The sequence below is a fragment of the Prinia subflava genome, chromosome 4, assembly GCF_021018805.1.
Source record: "Prinia subflava isolate CZ2003 ecotype Zambia chromosome 4, Cam_Psub_1.2, whole genome shotgun sequence".
Classification (NCBI taxonomy): Eukaryota; Metazoa; Chordata; class Aves; order Passeriformes; family Cisticolidae; genus Prinia; species Prinia subflava.
The window spans coordinates 34,827,570-34,847,454 of record NC_086250.1 but is presented as its reverse complement, the minus strand read 5'-3'; the positions used below and the strand labels follow the sequence as shown (position 1 = coordinate 34,847,454).

At 39.3% G+C, this 19,885-nt stretch overlaps 1 protein-coding gene across 2 annotated transcripts in view; it reads right to left on the bottom strand.

Annotated features, from left to right (window-relative positions):
• Nucleotides 1-16,846: 16,846 nt before the first annotated feature.
• The window catches only part of PAWR (pro-apoptotic WT1 regulator), a 73,937-nt gene continuing 70,898 nt past the window's right edge, over nt 16,847-19,885 (bottom strand). For both annotated transcript variants that reach the window (XM_063396417.1, XM_063396418.1), the window contains exon 7: nt 16,847-19,417. In XM_063396417.1, the coding sequence (XP_063252487.1) occupies nt 19,331-19,417 (87 nt within the window). In that variant the 3' untranslated portion in view covers nt 16,847-19,330. The remainder of the gene's footprint in view (nt 19,418-19,885) is intronic.

Sequence of the window (19,885 nt, the reverse complement as noted above, 5' to 3'; positions counted from 1 at the left end):
TGGTGCAGCTGACACAGCTGAGGGGTGGGCTGCTGGCCTGAGGGACTGGACAAGCTGGAGAAACCAGCCCATGGGCACCTCATGAGGTTCAACAAGGCCAAGTGCAAGGTGCTGCACCTGGGCTGGGCAACCCCCAGGAACAGCACAAGCTGAGGGATGGAGGAATTGAGAGCAGTGCTGCTGAGAAGGAACGGGGGATGGTGCTGGATGAGACTCTGGACCTGAGCTGGCAATGGGCACTCATAGCCCAGAAGGCCAGTTGTGTCCTGGGCTGCATCCAAAGCAGCGTGGCCAGCAGGGTGAGGGAGGGGATCCTGCTGCTGTGGTGGCACCCCACCTGCAGGGCTGCTGCCAGCTCTGGGGACCCAGCACAGGAAGGACAGGGAACTGCTGGAGCGAGTCCAGAGGAGCCTGCCAAGATGATTTAGAAGGGTGAAGAACCTGTCCTATGAGGAAAGGCTGAGAGGATTGGGATTGTTCAGCCTGGAAAAGAGAATGATGATTTAGAAGGGTGAAGAACCTGTCCTATGAGGAAAGGCTGAGAGGATTGGGATTGTTCAGCCTGGAAAAGAGAATGATGATTTAGAAGGGTGAAGAACCTGTCCTATGAGGAAAGGCTGAGAGGATTGGGATTGTTCAGCCTGGAAAAGAGAATACTATGGGGTGACCTATTGTGACTTTTTAATACTTAAGGGACTCATAAGAAAGATGAGGATAGACATTAGCAGGGCCTGTTGCAATAGGACAGGGCCATGGTTTTCAACTGAAAGAGGATAGATTCAGACTAGATACAAAGAAGAACATTTTTTACAGTGAGGGTAGTGAAACACTGGAACAGGTTGTCCAGGGAGATGGTAGATAGCCCATCCCTGGGAACATTCAAGGTCAGGTTGGACCCCATGTCCTCATTGCAGGGCAGTCAGATTAGATGACCTTTGAAGACCATCCAACCCAAACTATTCTTTGATTAGTCTCATCAGTCCCACAATTCCATCAGCCACTATCTCTCACCCCTCAAGCTTCTCACCTTCACCAGTGAGCATCAGTTCATACAAAGATGGCAAATCCATCTTCCTTGCTGTTTTTGTCCATAAAAATTGGGAGAAACACTGACTTTTTCTATACCCCATGGCTGGATGCATTGCCTCTCCAGCTTTACAGTCCACAGCTGCATTTTCAAAATCTCCTCTGATTCCAACCACAACTGCAGCTGGTTTTTGATCAGGTTTACTATCCTAGTTAATTGAACTTCTTGTGTGCTTAGAAGCTAATTAAGTACTTAATGGCCTAACTGCAGAATGCTACATTGTGATGACCAGGTTTTGTTTCTCACTGACCTTTTTTCAGGGAATCCTATGTAATTTATGTGCCTGCTCCCTCTGTTCCATGTAAGTAGGAAATGAAAATCCTTTGTTCTTTGAGAATTTGAGAAAAACAGTTTTGTAGGTAATACATAGCAGAGTTACATATTAACAAGGCCATTAATTCCCTAATTAGGAACTTATGTAACTTACTTTCAATTTGTTGTATCAACCTTGCCCATCATATCTGAAGAATTATTTTGGTAATGAGGAAGTAAGCATTATTATAGTTCTGTAGGCATAACTCAGTACCACTTACCTGATCTCAGGTCACACAGGGCTACACAAGGCTGCAGCAGTGATTAGAGTTTTGGCCCTGCTGCAGCTCAAACCTCAAGAATATCTGGGCACTCTCACTCAGCTGTAAAACATCAGTGAGGAGTTTTTAGAGATTTCACCAAGCTGCTTGCACAGTATCTTGTGGCTGGTTACAGTTCAAACTAGTCACCACTACTCAGTGGTGCGGTACACGCCACCACACATTTCTACCTCTAAATTAAACCAGGGTTCTGAAAACCAACCACTGTCTCCCACAAGAAACACATTCTCAGTAAGGTTTGTACCCTGGTAAAGCAAGGGTATGCCATGTGCAAGCCATACATGCACTTATTTGCTCACTCAAAATGCATTAAGATGAGAAGCTTCTATGATTTCTGGATCCAGAGCATTGCAAAGCCAGATTGATGCATTATCTCTCCTTGACTTTCAGCTGTCAAGCTTTGACTTTTTTTTTTCACTGCAGAGTATTATTTTCTTATGCTTAAATTGTTTTTCCACATTCCCTTCTCTTAGTGCAGCTGTAGCTCCACTTTGTGGAAGATGAGGAAAGCAGAGAGCAACCCAGGTGTGTTAACTGCTGGGCTGTGCACAGTTTTTGAACCTGGCAGGTGTATAAAACACCTGGTCTTCAGAATCAGCCAGTAACAATTAGTGAGGATTAAGATCATTTCTCACTCAGCTCAGAAGTCCCTCAAATCAACAACTTGCTGTATTTCTTCCTCCTACCCAGTAGTAAATATACAAAAACCTGTAAAATATGGCATGCAAAAAACTGAAGAGAAATTTAATTACTGTATATCTACATATGCAGTCATGGAAACTGCCTGGCCACAGATTCACCTTTCATAAGGAAGGTTATTCTTCCATCTGCACAGGATGCTGCTAAGTAGTTTAAGACAAACTAACGCATTACAACTCCCAGGAAATTCTCCAGTTCTAGAGTTCATGCTGGAACTGAACTGACATGGTTTCGAGTGTCCAGGAACTACAGTCATGAATGTTTTTAAAGGTATTGAATAAGAAGAATACTTCAATTATATTTACAAATTATTTTTAAAATCTCTTTTCCATACAAATGAAGAGGACTAGATGTCTGTCAGGGCTACCTACTGGCTGCAGAGAACTAAGATGACCTGTCCAGGAAGGCAATTTGCAACAGACTTTCTTCAGAAAATGCTGTTACTTCTGGATGCTGAAAAAAGAGGATCACGTTCTAGTGAGGGTGAGGATTTGGCTTGAGACATCTGACTATAGGTATCCAGTTACCTGGATATAGGCATACAATTATCTGTACGTGTAGCTGCTGCTTAATTCCAAATATACACAGCAGAAATTTAATCAGTTAAACAATTCCATACACAAGGCAGTGGGTTTGTGCATTAGGGAGCAGCATAATTCTCTAAATGACCTCCAGTGACTGCACTGGAATTCAGGCATCACCAGAGACCTCTAAGTGAACACCTCAGTTTAATGCCAGTTTCAAAATAAATCTCTCCCAAACCATTCAGAGCTACCCTCTGACAAGCTGGCCCTGCACAGGACAAAGCATTACCCTGGCACTTAGCTCTGAAGTGACTGTGCAGGGGTTTAGGGACCCCTCTCAGTGTGGCCCATTCTACACTTCAGCACAGCACGCTCTCTTAATTTCAGGTTCAGGTAATGTCAGACTGTGGCAAGAGCTGAAAAGCCTTGCTAAGTGCTGATCACATCAATCTGATCAAAACCACATCATAGCTGCAGAGAGAGGAGATGGATTATCCTTTTAGTAGGTGAGGGCATTATCTCAGCTTTGGATTTTAGAGCCAATGCTTTTAAGGCTTTGTAGGTTGTACTCAAACCAGACCCAGCACAAAAAAGTGAAAACAGACAAGGTTATTTGAAATGCTCACCCACTACTCTGCTGTCTCAGTAATAAGTTTCATTTCAGGAAGACTTTATCTGAAGAGAAAGCATCAAGTTTCTGTGAGGAGCAGAAGATAGGTGTGTTCTGAACAATCTTCACAAGGCATTTGAAAACTTTCAGGAAGGCAAACAGTAAGGGAAAAAAGTAAAAAGATTGTTGCTATGACATGGAAAGCCATATGGAAGGGAAGTTGTACTGCAAATGGAGCTCTGAAAACCACGTGTAACATCAAGGGATGGACACCATGCAGCAGACCACAGGCAGCTCTGTCCACTCTGGCTGACAGATGCAGGGAGAGCACTCAAAAATGAATGGTGGCCCAAGGGAAGAATGAAGTTGGATACCTCACTTACTTAAAACTACAGGAAAGCTCTTGTAGGATGAGGGGGCAGCAGTCCTGAAGCTTCCTCATACGCAGGACAGCAGTGGCACTGCTGGGAACAGGAAACCACACAAAGCTCTTGTTGGGACTGCCTGCTGAAGAAGTCAGAGTTGGGAGGAGAAAGTGCTCTAGAAGGTTTTGTTTATTTCGAAGAAATTCAAGGAATAAACACAGCTAGTAAGTAGCTATGGCATGTGCCAGACCCAAGGACACCATATCCTCAAGCACATTAAGAAGCAGACATCTGGAGCACGAGCAACAGCCCTTGTTTCAGTCCTGCTGCCAAACAACTCATGCTGATGCTGGCAGCGTCGATCTTTAATTCCCACCAGCTCTCCCCAGACCATTCATCTGGGGGGGTTTCCATGCAGACCTCTTTGGAGAAATCATCTTTCCATCCAGGGTTTAGCACAATGTCAGGGAAGCAGACCATATAAACAGTCTGAGCTCCTGAATGAAAGGAATGCAGAGAGGAATGGAGATGAAGGACTAGAATGTAATTCCTGTAAACAAAACCATTAGATTCTTTTAAATTAAACACATCTTCCCACTGCTTTGTGCATATACATAGAAGCTCAGTAAATTCCTGAGAAATATCAGAGGCACTGGTCTAACATTCAGAAAACATTGCTTTAAACTTTACTTAAGGAAAATATATTTATGAGAATTTAAAGCCTGTGCTGTTGTATGACAGTAGTCCCAAAACTGTAGGCTAGAGGCCAAATGCATTTTTAAAATTCATTGACTTCACAATACAGTTAAAGTTCATCTTATCTATCTCATATGTATTTTCTGAAATGTCCCCCCCTCCCTCCCCCTTTTTTGTTTTAAGGTCAACAAACTCAAGAATTCTGCAAAGGAAACCCAGAGGAATAACTGCAAATAAAGAATTCGAGCGAGACTTTGCATTTATAAATAAGGTGATGAAGCAGAACAGGACGACAGTGATTCTGAGGTTATGAAACAAACCTTAGGACGGCAATTTCACAGAAGCAGTTACGGGGTTTTTTAGGCTCTAGGGCTCTAAAATGTTCCTCCTTCTCTCCCGTCCAGGCTGCCGTGCAGTGCGGAAACGCCACCAGAAGATGTCAGTCATGGACCGTGAGCGAGGGGCCGGGGCGGGCCCGGGAGGGGCAGCAGGAAGGTGCCCGAGGAACACAAAATAGAAACCCAGCAGAAATCAACACCCACCTGAACAGCACTGCCGAGGCACACGTGTCACTGCCAACACCCTGCCAGGGCCTCATGCTTAAGGAAAATGAAAACTTGGAAGAAGAAGTTTCTGATGTTGTTATATCTCAAAATTAAAAGTAAAAATAAGTTGCTCATCTACTAATACTAGTTCTTTTCATACTTCAAAAGAACTGTTGCACTGAGACCTGAATGTTTGCTCAAAGCAACATAGCTGCACACGTGCCCATTACAGCCATGCGTGCACACACAACCCACACACACCTCTGGGATCAAGCATGGCATCTGCTTGGTATGTGCTACAACCATGTCCTGCAGCTAAAGGTTGTGTACGAGGTATTAAAAGCTCCACGACGACTGAAAAGGTTTTAATGCAATATATTAGAATCCAAGAAACATGGAGCAAACTGTGTCTGAGTGTTGCAGTTTTTATGTCAACAGATGTCCATCAAGCTACTCAAGAGAAGATATTAATTACTAAGAAGGCAGCTAAGTTCAGTATATTGTAGACCTACAAGTTAGTTATGATTACATTGTTTATCTGCTCTTTGGCTTTTGCCCCTGCTACAAAAGATCGTAATTGCAATAGATTTTTATGACTTGTTTTCTATTTCCTTATATCCATCCATAATCTTTACTAAGTAGTGGGGTGACAAATGGAGCAGTAACAACACTCTGGTGCCAACTTCCAAATACCAGGTGGCAATTCACTTTTTTTTTTTTTTTTTAACATTATAATTGGCGCTGCAGAAACAGCAGGTTTAGCCCTCTTAGCCCTCTAGAAGATGAGATGGACTTTCTTCCCTTCTAGCTAGCAACCCACAAATGTTTCAAGTTCACAAGGAACAGAACAGTTTGGATTTCAAATGAAGAGCCTCTGTCCTTTTATTTTCCCCAGCACAAAAGAATTTGCTGTTCCAGCCTTCAGCAAAAGGCAGGGTGGGAGGGAGTAGATTTTAGGTCCACCTGTTCTTTATGACTATAGATGTGAAGACCTCTACCTGCAGCAGTAATTTGCAGTAAAAAAGGACTGTGTTTAAAATGTTCACAGCCTTTGAAATAAGCCACAGATACTGTTTAGCAATGAGTTATGAAAATGATTTACAAATATATAATAATTCAATTATCTTGAAAATTGCTGTTCACATAAAGGTCAAGAACAGATTCAGCTCCAAAACTGCAATTTCGTTAATGTTTCAGTTTCCTGTAATCATACCTTCAGCAGTGACTGTCCATATCTCATAGAAGTTGACTACAATTATATTAGGATGTTTTCCCTGTTATTTGGTTCACTTAAATTGAGTAAAATCAAGATAAACCACACCGAATTTGATTCAATACACATCCCTATCTATCCTCAGTCCAAACAGCCTGGAATTGCCTAAAACCTCAATACCACCTACTGACCTGCAGTACTGGAATTTGTAATGGAGTTCATAAACTAATACTGCAGGTCAAGAGAAGAATGTTGCAAATGGGAGGCAATAAACAGACAGGTCAAGAGACATGACTTCAACCAAATTCTGGCTCCTGTGGAACTTGGAAGCTGGGAGAGCAGCACTTTGTGTCCTTGCACACCTTCAGTTTTCTGCCTCTAAAGACTAGGTAGAACTGTTCAACTTTTATTTTATGAAATATAGTCTGAGAAATCAAGGTACATTAAAATGTCCTGTATAGGAGGAAAGACAGACAATTAATTTTTATTCCCCTTTGAATTAAACTGGCATGTGAGTCATTATCTGGGCAAAACAAGGCACGTCCCACCTCTTCCTTCTGAGGAAAACTTGCAAGTCCCTCAATTAAAAAGCAGTCTGCAACCTTTAAATGAAGGCTCCTTTAGGTTTGGGGTTTTTTGATGGTTGTTTTTGTCTCACAATTTTTTCCCTTTTTTACATAGCTCTAATAGTTCTGTACATCTCATGTAAAAGCAAGAGTAGCTCTTATGACTGCAAAAATACAGATGAGATACACAACAAATTATCTTAAACAGCAGTTCCAAGAGACACTGCAATATATGTAACATGTATGGAAATAACTTTCCAACACCTAGTGCTGCCATGTAGGAGATTTCAACCAAAATGTTTTGGTCTCTTCTGGCCTTGTGAAATGACCTGGGCTCCAAGCCAAAGTCTTTTTTATCCCATTTCAGAGTAAGAACACAAATAGAAACCTTCCCTACAAACAGAGCTGGACATGGACACCTGGGCCTCACCAGGTGCCTTGGTCTCTTACCATATCAAGGCAGGGAAGCCCTTTACACTCAGTACGCAGCTCCCCAGTTACCTCACCTTGCACCACAAGCAATCACAAGGGTCTTCCACCAAGTCCCTTTCCCTCACTCAGGGACAGGGCTTTTCACTCCACCAACTCCATTTAGGTGTGTCCCCTTCAGCCTCAGCAGGAGAGGAAGCAAGTTTGGGATCACAGAGGCAGCCAGCAGCTTGGCATCAAGTTTTCTTCCTTTTCTTTGCCTTGGCCTCTGCTTTGACTCCCTCAGCAAGCTCTCAGTTGGCTCATTTTCTCTTTTGAAAAACTGGATTGCTGAACTGGCTTCTGATTTCATTCTGCAGCTGCCTGCTTCCCACACTACAATTCTCTGTTCTTAGACTCACCATGAATTTATCAGCGTGTGCTGGCCAGCAGTATTTCTGTCTTCAGCAGGGCTGAGTCCCAGCAGCCACATCCTGCACCTTGAAGAGCGGACAGGCAAGGTCTGTGAGGAGCAGCTGCCTCTAGGAAACAGCTGACTGGAACATCTTGACTGAGAGATCTAAGTATCTAACAAGTAACCAGGCTGCTGAAAACAAATGCTGATTCAAAATGAAGTTTGTCTCACCTGTTCACACAATCTAGCAGTATATACATAATTAGCAATAAACTGGATAGAAAGCCTGTTTTCTCAGCATCAAGGCAGAGAGCAGGGCAAACAGCTATCAGAAAGACTCTATGAATAATTGTCCAGGGCAATCAGTGTTTCAACCAGAGTTTTGAGTGATTTAAGCAAACTATGGTCAAGCGAGTTACAGAATTTCTCTCTCCCAGTCCGTAGCACAGCACCCAGCCTGGTCCCTCCTGAGGGCTGACATCCTTCTCTAGTTATCATGCTGCTGAAGCAGATTTCATTAAACAACTTAATACCAGTGGTTTCCCAAATATAGGCCACAGATCACACGCCCCTGGTCTACAGAAAGCTGGCTAGCTCTGTCAAGCTGACTCTATTCATTTCACTTAGGAAGAGAAAAAACAAATGAGAAAAAATGTACTGAATAGAAAAATGGATTGTACAGTTATATCTATATTAGATTCTAACAGGAAAGGAAAGAAAACCTTATAGAGAGATGAGCTAGAAACACAGATACTTTACTAGTGTACTTTTTCCATGCAGTTTTCTCTAATTGCTACAGAAGTAGTTACCTACTGTTCAGCAACCCTGAACAGATCTTCTATTTAACATGATTACATTGTGAAGAAACTTGGGAATTTTATTTTGTTCCTGGAAATTGGACTTGCCTGTCGTGAGACTGCCCTCTTCCTGGCTTTCTGGCACACAGCTCTCATAGGAGGACTGCATGGTGACAGGAGAAAGAATAGGGAGACTAATTAATCTTGTGCTGCATCTGGTTTTAATTAGCAATTTAGGAATATATTAAAAAACAGATTCTAGAATAGCCATCCAAAGTGCAGGCATATTTTCCAAAATATCCAGCTCTCAAGTAACAACAAAACCCATTAAATCACAGTCTCAGCAATGACCACCAAACCCACCTCTCCTCTTCTAAGAAATAATGACTTTAAATCCTTTCCCTACCACTTCACCCAAATTGAAAGGGGAAGGAATGAGAAGTGTTTACTGTATCTAGATAGCTAAAACATTACTTCTCTTGAACATGGGTTAGAAAACACAGACAATCCCTGAGTTGAGTCCTTGTGGGAAAACTTACACTAGCAGATCTATCCCCTTTAGAGGAAAAAAAAGTCCCTCTTAAATAAAATCAAAATCCATCTTCATCAGACCAGAAATGAAAAGGTAAGTTCCATTTCCTTCAACACAGCTGACACTATGAGTAACACAATGGCATTTCTCTTTCCTTTTAAAGGATCTTTTCAAAGGACTACATGCTGCCCAGGTGTTCAAGGTTTGGGGTTTTTTTTGCAGTGAGCACAGAAATCACTCCATGTTTATGAGAAGCACTTATTCTGTGCTACTCTTTAGTTTCTTACTCTTACTTTGCTATTATTCAAAGGAATGGGTTATTACTGCTAGTACCAGTGGTCTGTAGAGTTTACAGTGCTCTGTCCTCGCTACTCATTGTTGAATTATTCCTTTCCTTTAGTGAAGAAAGTCTCAGCATAGCCACGCTGGTATCTCTTCATGTACTCTTTTATATTCTTCCTGGTTTTTGCAGAGTTTGCAAACTCCCCTATTTTAGCAGCTTCACTGAACCAACCTTGCTGTCAGCCAGTGTCAGGGACTCACCCACACAGCAGCTCAAGGACAGGCCCAGCAGAGCACAGAGCTCTTCCACAGAATTTGCTACTGCTGAGCCACTTCCAACGCCTGTGGATATTTCCTTATTTTTGCATATCACTGATACGAGCTGTAAAGACTGCATGTGACAAATAGACTTTCAAAAGATATCTGAAAATACATAGTAAGTTTTAAGCCTTTTTGTCACGTTTCCCAAGGATCATATAGGCTTAATAACACCATAGAGGTTTTTTTATCAGCTGAAAACTGACAAAAGCAGTAGCTTTTAAAACTTATCTGCCAGAAAAGGAAGAACCCCCCAGCTCTCACCTTTCACAGCCCACAGTCTGGATGCCTTTCCAAGTTGACTGGATGCCTTTCTGGTTGACTGCTATTATTTTGCTGATTGCTGGGACAGCCTGTCTGCTGGCAAGAGGACTCCAGCCACCCTGCTCTCATTTGACAAATGACAGGCTCATTTTGCTTTAGAGCCTGTTTACAATGTCCTATTCTTTTACACTCTGACCTTTCTTCTGTCCCCTTCTAATTCCTCTGCACCCCAAACCTATTGTTCTTTACGGCACTAAAGAAAAAAAAGGAAAACCAGAATCAGTATGAACAAGGACTAATTTTTAAATACCATTTTTCACAGGTTCAACAGAGCCTAGCTACTGTGGTTAAGTCCTGCCATGTCAACACTTCAACTAAAGAACACTGTCGCTTCCCCTCCCAAGCCAAATATCATCATCTCATACAAATATCCTCCCTGCAGGTGTACTCACCAGCCACGAGCCCTACCTGCCACCCAGCCTGACCTTTGTTCACATTCCCATCTCTCATTGACACACCCCAAATTTTTGCTGTGACACAGAAACAAAAAACACTGTAGCAGACCTACAATGAAGTCAAGCTTCATAAAAGTATAGTCAGAGGATGGAGAAAAGTCTAACACAGCCAGCTGTTTGCCCATATGACACCAAATTCAAAGCAGAGGCTTGACTTCCTTGGCCTTGCAGCTTCCTGTTTTGGGCCTGGGATCCTGGAGCCGTTTTAGTCAGTGATTTAATTAAAAGTAATTTAATTATTACTTTACTTAAGAGATAATTAAGTCCATTAAAAACTGAAGTGAAGCTTGCCAAGCTCTCAAAACAGTTTATTATTTTAATTCTTGCATAATGATGAGAAAAAATATGTTTTGTTTCAATCCCTTTGGTGAGGAGATACGGCGTCCTGCCAGATTACAAGGAGGAAAATTCTTCTTGGTGCCAACACCTAGCAAACTGCATCCTGCATCTCACAGCCTCGGTGCCCAACAAGGCAGCTGACAACTCAGTCCGTATCTTGCTGTAAAACTTCCCTGTTTCTGAATATTTGGACACACAGTTATTTGCAAAAGAGCAGCGGGAAAGATGGAAAAAAGTTTCGTAGGCGAAGAGCAGAAGAATTTTGCTAATTTGCAAATAAATGGAAGCTGATTCATCCTGTCCAGTGGGTTTTTGTATTAGCACAGTTAATGATACTGTCCTGAAATATGTTGGTTCAGCTGTCTAGCTGCAGCAGCTTAGAGGACAGCAGAGTACATCTGGTGTATGGCCTGAGCGAGGAAAAAAACCAAATAGAAAGTGCTTACCTCTAAATCTTGCTCCCTGCATAGGTACTTCAGTTGTTTACTTTCCATAATCACACAGCTCTGACTGCAGCACAGGGCCAGAAACGATTGTTAATAGATTCAAAAAGTAACTATTTGGCAGCACTGATACAGGCATTTCCTGAACCCTTCAGTTAAGTGGTTTTGACTCCATGGTATTAAAAACTGAGTAAAATACACAGAACACTCCAATTGCAGAGATAAATAATCACCTGCTGGGATAACCTTCTTTAGATTTAGCCTGTAAACTGAGCTACATTTCAGCTCAAGCACTGAAAATCTCAAGAGGTATCAGTAAGGCAAAAGATAACTGAAGAAAATGAAACCAAGAAAAAGGACAATTGCACTCGTCTACTGGAGAATCCTGAAGTAGCTAAATGACATCTATTTGTCTTTGTTTAAAGTGTCATAAATTATATTTCAACTGTGTTCAAGAAAAAAGGTCATGAAATGACAGACTTTAAAAGTTTCTTTATTTAGCTATAGATTAAACAAAAATACCAAAGTAAAATGCCTTGAAAGGTCTGCATCTTTGCTTACCCACAGAACATCAGCTTTATTCATCCATTTTACTAACACACTTTTGGACATGGGACTTATTTTCTACTTTGAATACTCTGACCTCTCATCTAAGGTCAATTTACAACTGTATGGGTGGATCTCATAGCAAAATTCAGGAGGTGGTAATGCTGTGTGTTACAGAGGCAGCCCCATGGACACCTGCTGGTCACTGCTGCCTTTGAATGAGTGAACGTTCTCACTTCCTGTTACAAACTCCAAAGAGCAAGCTACTTTCTTCTACCAGTGGAGTAAGTCACGCACTTACAACCAGGAGTAGCTTCCAAATATTGGAATACACTCCCACAGAAGCAAGCCAAGGCAACTCTTCCTGCTCTCAACTGCCTCAGCTACAGTATCAGCAGCATTTTAAAAACCATGTAAACTCAGTGGATAGGATGCCAGATAAAAAGGATGTGATTCCTACATAAAGAGTTTCTCAGTGAAGACTACTGACAGCTGCATAAAAGGGAGCTGAGTGAAGAGCATCCTTACAGAGCTGCACAGCGACTTCAGTCAAAACAAGAAGCACCTTTCTTCAGATCCATATCAAACTCTGGCCTTTTACAATCCTGTGCACCCACAAGGGTTTCCTTCTTCTGATTCTAAGCTTTTTTTTAAAAATTCATAAAAGCACCACCATTTTACACGGGCACAGTGAATTACATTAAAATGTGCTAAATTACCTCACTCAGTAACATTACAGTCAATGTGCTTTTTAAAACACTTTTTAAACTATTTTGTTCCACAACACTTGCACGCCAACTATCTGGGACACTACAAAAGCAAGGAATATTTTGTTTGGGGAAATGTTTCTTTTTCATAAATCTCTCAGCAGTTGTTAAGGAAGAATTTTTTAATGTTTGAATCTGCAAAATGCAGCAGGAGGGCTCTCAGATACAGGGAAATCAAAGTCCTCCACCAAGTCTTAGTACTTTAGCAAGTGGTTCCCATCTTATCCTGAGAACCAGCTCTGTCATGCTTCTGCTGCTAGAGATCTAAATGCTTAGAGCTAGCCATTCCCCAAAACATTAACCATACTAATCAACATTACCCTGGCATAACACAAATTATGCAATATTTGAAAATCAACATCCGACGTTTCTGACCGCTCATCTACAGCCTCGCAGTCTAGGAAAGGCATGATCAAAGCTCTGGGTAAAGATGGTCATTTGCATTTCTTCAAGGACAGAAAAGTCCTTCTCCTTCTCCTTTTTAAGTGTCTGTGCAAAGGTGAGCAAATGAAAAACTGGAGATTACATTTTTCTCATAAAAACACTTAACTGTACTGCAGTGATAACTGGAACCACTTCTAGATCTCTATAAAATATCCAGTTTTATCCATCCTTTCCTTGTTGAAAACTAGGTGAAAAAAAATGCTAGAGGAAACTAAATTTTCTTCATCCTTACACAAAGGTATCCTCTCCCTAATATTCAGTCCTGCACGGTCTCAACTCACACACTTTCTCCTTGTTTTCTCCCTGCTTTAAACCAGCCTTACAAATCCTAGAATCCGGAGAGTGAAAATTGAAAGCGACCACTCTCTTTTAAATGTCACTTCTCATATAAAGCCAAAGCAACGGAATTACAGGAGGGTTTAAGTGATATTTTATTACAAACCATAGTGAGCTAAAGCAATTAAATGAAAAGAAAGAATGATTCAGCTGGGAACAATTAGCATTTACTCTATAATTGCTTCACAGAGAAATATGGGAGTTATTTCTAGAGAGTCTCAACTTGCAAAGCTTCAGCAGTTTTATTGTCCCCCCCATTAAATATATCTGGTAGCTGGCTGTAAACATATATACACTGTTGCAATCAAAATTTTAAACTCTCTAAACTGCATCATTGTTATAATGACCGCTCAGGCAAAAGCAGAGAATAACTTCTGAGAGAGAAAAGCAAAGGTTTCATTCCACAAAACCTGATTTCCAGGGAGAAATACTAATGGAGAGTGTATCAAGATGCCAATTATCAACCTCCAGAATTATATTCTAAAATATAATCTTGTGTAACAGAAAAACACTTTTTTTAAAATTATACTTAGTGTTCTTAGAAAATACTGATACTAAAAAGGGACATCAGTTAATGCTACTTTGTTGCAGATCACACAATAGCTCGGTTCAATAGCCTGTAATACCTAAATATCTTCAGGTCATTTAATCAAGGACAAGCCACAAAAATTGCTTGAGTTCCCACCCAAAAAGACTAAGAGGAGACTGAGTTCTCATTTTTGCTGCTGCCACTTTTTAAATGCATCTTTTTGCTATTCCAGAAAGCATGAATTTTATTAGCTGTAACGCCTAAAGAGGTCAACAATGAGACAATCAATTACAAAACCTGTTTATTTTCAGCAGTGGTTCTGTGTACCAGAAAATGAGGCAGAGCAGTGGCACAAAATATGCATACATTTTCATTACCTGCCCTGTTAACAGAATTCCAGATCTGAAAACAAAGTTTGATTATTATGCTTTTTAGTATTTTTTAACAACGTATTAACTAAAAATCAACGTAGACTTTGATTATCTTTGCAGTAAAGATAAGGCTTTTATCTTTTGTTATCTGTAGATAACAAAGAGCCTTACCACAAAAAATAACTAAATGTCAAAGGTATCAATTGAAGATACCAAAGATAGCCCTTCTTGCCTCAAAGTTTCTTTCTAAAATTTACACAACTACTGCCAAAGTTCACTGTTTAACCTCTCAATAACTATAGCCACAGAAAGATTTCCTGAAGCAAGTAAGACTTTTCCAGCTCCTTCATTAGCAACACCCACTACAATTCCATCACTAATTACTAACCATGTTTTACATAGTTTGGCCCAAACCAGTAGAAAATCCAAGTTAAGACATTTCTGGAATGCTGCTGCTATTCTCTGCTACACTGCAGCACTTGCAGGACTTTGGTGTGCAGTGACAGCTGTGTACCCTAAAAGCCCATCAGTGACTACCAAGGTAGTCACTCAGAAACAATGCTGGATGTTGTCTTTTCAGCCAGATTTTCTTCAATGAAGAATCAGAATGGTTTGAGTTAGAAGGGTCCTCAAAGATGATCTAGTTCCCCCCTCCCTTGCCATGCAAAAGAATGTCCTTCACTGGACCAGGCTGTTTAAAGCCCAAAAGAAAACAAGGACTTAGAGTGTTAAGACATTACCCTCAAATCTGCTTCTGGAATTCTTCCAAAGACATTTTACTTCTTGTGCTGTTAAAAGAAAGCCTGGTGAGTTTGGGCTTATTGAAGTAAGCACCTCCATCAGGCTATAAAATGAGCCCAACTTAAAGGCGTTAAAAGAGTCTTTTCCAGGGGCAGCAACTTTCATTTCAAGAAAAGGCCTAGCTGACTTGACATTGCATAAGAAAATGAAACATTCTCTTTTTATGTGTTATAAAAGAGGTCACCCATTCCTAATCAATTATTAGAACATGCCAATTGTTTAATATTGCATCAAATGTCTCTGGTGAATCCAGAAATTGAAGTTCAATTTTGTTTAAACAGAAATCTCTCGTGAGATACGAGCAAGAGAGACTATGCCTACTGGGTGTGAATTAGGCCTTCCTGCTCAAGGAATGCCAAGTGAAACATATGCATCCATCTCCACACCTGAAGGGCTGCCAGCTGCTAGACAGGAAGGGCTCAGCTGCAGACCTGTAGATTTAGGTGCAAATCCACTAGACCTGCCCAGAGAATTGGGCTATTTTGGGACACATCAGACAGACGTGTATCCTGTTGTTGGGTCCTGTCCAAATCCTTTCCATACACCACCATTACTCTTACATGTGACATTCCTACAAGGTCTCACTTTTAATAGTTGGAGACTAACAGAACTTTTAATGGTACAACTAGAACATTAGTATCTTAATATCTTACATTAAGATACAGAACATTAATATCTTAACATATTATATCTTAATATCAATAGCCAATTCCCCTCAAAACCTTGGTAAGCTCTTAAGTGTCCCAAACCAACTTTCAGCAGCAATACATTCCTCAGTGTATGAGAAAAAATTATCATATAAATATTTGAGGTCTGTTTAAGAAAGGAGAAAATCCAGCAAATAGGTTTATGGACACTGTTACGCTTCATAGGTACCACTTAAATTTCTAGAAGAACAAGGGAAAGAAGAATATACCAAAAGACACAAAGAATTAAGTTATGAGAGAAAAATTAAAATATCCATGGGAAAACATACCACCTGCTAAGATCAGGCAGCTATTTTATGGCAAACTCAGTGATTAAAGGAGGGGCACAGAAAAGGCACTTGTGTACTTGGAGCTAAAATTCCTCACCAAGACTGAGGAACCTAAAATGCCAAAGGCAAAAACTGACGAAAGACATAATTTTGTATTTTAAAGCAAATCTAAAAGCCACCACAATTTCATAAAGGCAGTCATCCTTAACCATATTCACTTAACATTTTAAATTTACTAAGTGTAAATGCTCGTAATGGATAATGTCTTTATATCCATAAAGTAACCATGGTGTTGAATGCATGGTTGCTATTTATGTTTACATTAATTTAACACAACATCACAAGCTTTATGATAAACTGCTATACAGTTGTTATCTCCCTGATATTCTCCCTGATACTGATTATCCACTTGTTCTCTTTACGTGTAGTCTGCAACTATGAGTGAAAAGGAGTTTGCCTTTAACGTTTCTGCTTGTGCAGGAGAGGAGAACGTGTACTTATGCGAGCTTTCACAAGTTAAATCAAGTTAAATCAATTCACTTTTTGTAGAAACAGCAATGTAACATTCTTCCTTTTCCTGGGAAAGGTTAGACTTCTACTTTGAACTAGGAGAAAGGATAATTTCTGTCTAATTGGAAAGGATAATTTCTGTCTAATTGACAGAAGGATACTCACTACATACCTAAAGCAAAAATAAGTATAGTGTAAATACAGAGATTTCTGTCTTGCGTGTCTGCATGTGTGAATGAAAAACTAATTTGAGCAGTTCAGATTGGGAGCTTCCCACTACAGAGGATAAATACAGATAGAATTTTAGACAGACAGTTTTAATTCTCCTTTAAAGACAGCAAATACTCAGCCTGGATTAAAAAGAAATTTGTTTTATTTGAACAAATGCAAACAATCTTTATTATTAAACATGTATCTTTTACCTGCAGTAGAAGAATCTCAGAATCATTTTTTAATCTGGTAACAAGTATCACCACAACTAGTCAATGTTCAAAACTAAAATGGATATTCAGTTACTCATAGGTTAACGATGTTTAATTTTTTAAAACACATAAAATGGATTTCTTTTTAAATCATTCTGCATTATGATTATGAGACTGTTTTCAGAGGAAAACTCAACTACCACAAGTTTCCCAGAGTAGAAAAATCACAACTAGCCCTGAACAAGAACAGTTACATTAGAAATCCAGATATTCTGCCAAATATTTCTGTCAGTTTTATGTACAAGTTAAAAAAACAGTTCTAATTCCAGCATTACTGCTGCCAAGAAGAGGTAATGTGAAGACAAGTAACTCTTGTTTATGTTCTTTGTTGCTATTTTTCTTTGGTTTAAAATGTACATGAAACCCACTTTATGAAACATCTCATCTGCAACTTCATACTGCTATCTGTGTGTACTGCAGTATGTCCTCAATAATGTTTTAGCATGTTTGACATCCCATGCAGCACATGGATACGTGTATTTCCTACCTAGCACATAGAGAAGGAGATCAGATGTTCTTCCAGAGAAAGTTTCATATTTATTCAAAAGGCATACATCTCAACTGACTTTATTATGTCTTTAAATGTTTCATTTCATGGAACTTATAAATTAAGGGACCTCTTACTGTTTCAACGCTATTACAAGCCATACTCATTTGTGTATATTGTAGTTCAAAGGGCTCCTACAAACCCCCTATACCATTTAACCCCCTGAGAAAAGGTTTTAAACGGTGTTCCATGGAATCTTATCCGCTGTGAAGGAAAACAATGAGGCATTCTGGACTATAAGTGTCTTGAAAAACACTTTAAAGCTTTCAACAGTTTTTTTTCTCATCAGAATGCACAAATGCAAAATAACCTATCCTATATACAAAACAATCCAAAGTAACAATAATAGCTGGATTTTAAATTTAAAAAACACTGTCATTAAATGCACATTATGAAAACAACTGGCAAACCTGAAAAGGTAATTGTTATATATATGTCACATATATATATTAATATAACAATAGTGTTATATTGTTATATTGAAGTTGCTTTTAAGGTAACAAGAACTCTATGTATGTAACTTTTGGACACCAAACTTCAAAATTGTCCAGAAAAAGCCTGGACTCTTTGAAATGTTTTAATTTCTAGTGTCTTGGACATGTATAATCTAACCAAGAATGAAAACTGTGCTGTATTAAGATGAAAGAAAGTACAAATAATTTTCAGTCTAAATGTTAATTGAGGTCTGTGGTTAAAGTCTAAGGACAATTTTGTCAGCTATCATGTTATAGAAGAATCTGCACACAGTCATAACTGGATAGTAACATCTAATCAGGCACTTTTAAAACAACTTGTTAGTTTAAAATCAAGGATAAAAATAGAGTCTGTATACCATTTGATGTTTCAAAAAGGCACAAATCACTAAAATGCCCCTCTACTTTGTCATGTACAAAAAAATTTTCACTCCGCTTAAAAAATCCAAGAACTTGTATGAGTTATAATCACTACAAAATTTAAGATGACAACAAGAAGTGTCTTTGCTAAAATGAAAGCTCCAGGCTTTGAATTCTCAACACAGCAAACTAACTATCTTATGCAAACTTGCATTTCATTGCTAAAGCAAAAGCCATAAAATAAACTGCAGTGCACAACTTCAATGTGATTCTAAGAACTTATTAATGCTGATACTAGAGGTGATTTATTTGGCTTTGTGGTGTTTTGCATTTGTTTGTATTGCTGTTTTTAGTAAAACCTTCCCCCTCTGACAGAATACTGTTAAACACAGAACAAAAAAAAATTGCTACTCTCTACTATTGCCCATCTTTCAGACACAGTAAAAAAACTCAACATACAAGAGTTCTAGAGCAAGTCATCAATCTGCAAAATGTTATACATCAGTAATAAGGCATCCACTTTACAGCTGTTTGAACAAAAAAATGAAGCATTTCCCAAAATATATATTTTGAATCTGTGTAAACAAAGCTTATATGTATTGCTTCCATTCATTTCAAAAATATACACCCACATGGACTGAAAGTGATCTTGATGCTATGAATTTTAGATTACTGTAATTTATGCAGCTGTAATCTGAAGATACAAAATCCAAATATTTTTGAACTTAAAATACTGAAACATGTCAAAAATTTTAATTATGTTTATGTGAAAAGAAAGCTAAAAATACATCCCAAATTTTATGCCATTTCACTGAACAAAGGAGAAAGCACTATGAAAATAAACATTCATCGGTTTTCCTAACAATAAATACAAAGTCAGTTATTATAACATACTGCAACACAGGAAATATTACTATATTGACCTTAATGTTCAATCAGTAGTTTTTTAAATCTTTCCTCACTGATGCCTGAATCTTCTACCTTGTCAACTGTCCCACAACTTTTAAGAGGGTTTTATTTTCTTGCTTCAATTGTTCATTTTCATCTTCTATATCATCTAGATCCTGTACAAGAAAAAAAAGAAAAATAAACACTTCTCAGGATGGAAATACAAACTCTCAATTAGTAGCAGCAGAATTTAGCATCTTTGAAATGAGGAAGCTGGGATAGGGAAGAATTAGTGGCACAGTAGGTACCCTCAGAACTGTTAAACCAGCCTGTTTCTAAGTGTTACTGTAGTTACAAAACATTAATATTATATTCCCAAGCACCTTAAATAGAAACGTGTTCAAATCAAAGCTACAGCAGGAATTAATGCATAAAGAAACAAAATAAAATGGGGGTGATTATTTTTCTGCCATATATGGAAAGTATAGTAATCAGCTACTGCTCCTGCTTCCCCAAAAGCTTGTCTGCAACTATGGCTCCCACGTATCCAGATCACAGCTTATTACTGCAGAAACACTTTTTTTTTGTTTTAAAATATTCAGAAAAAGATATGCTCCAATTTTTTTTCTGTTTTCTGTGGGAAA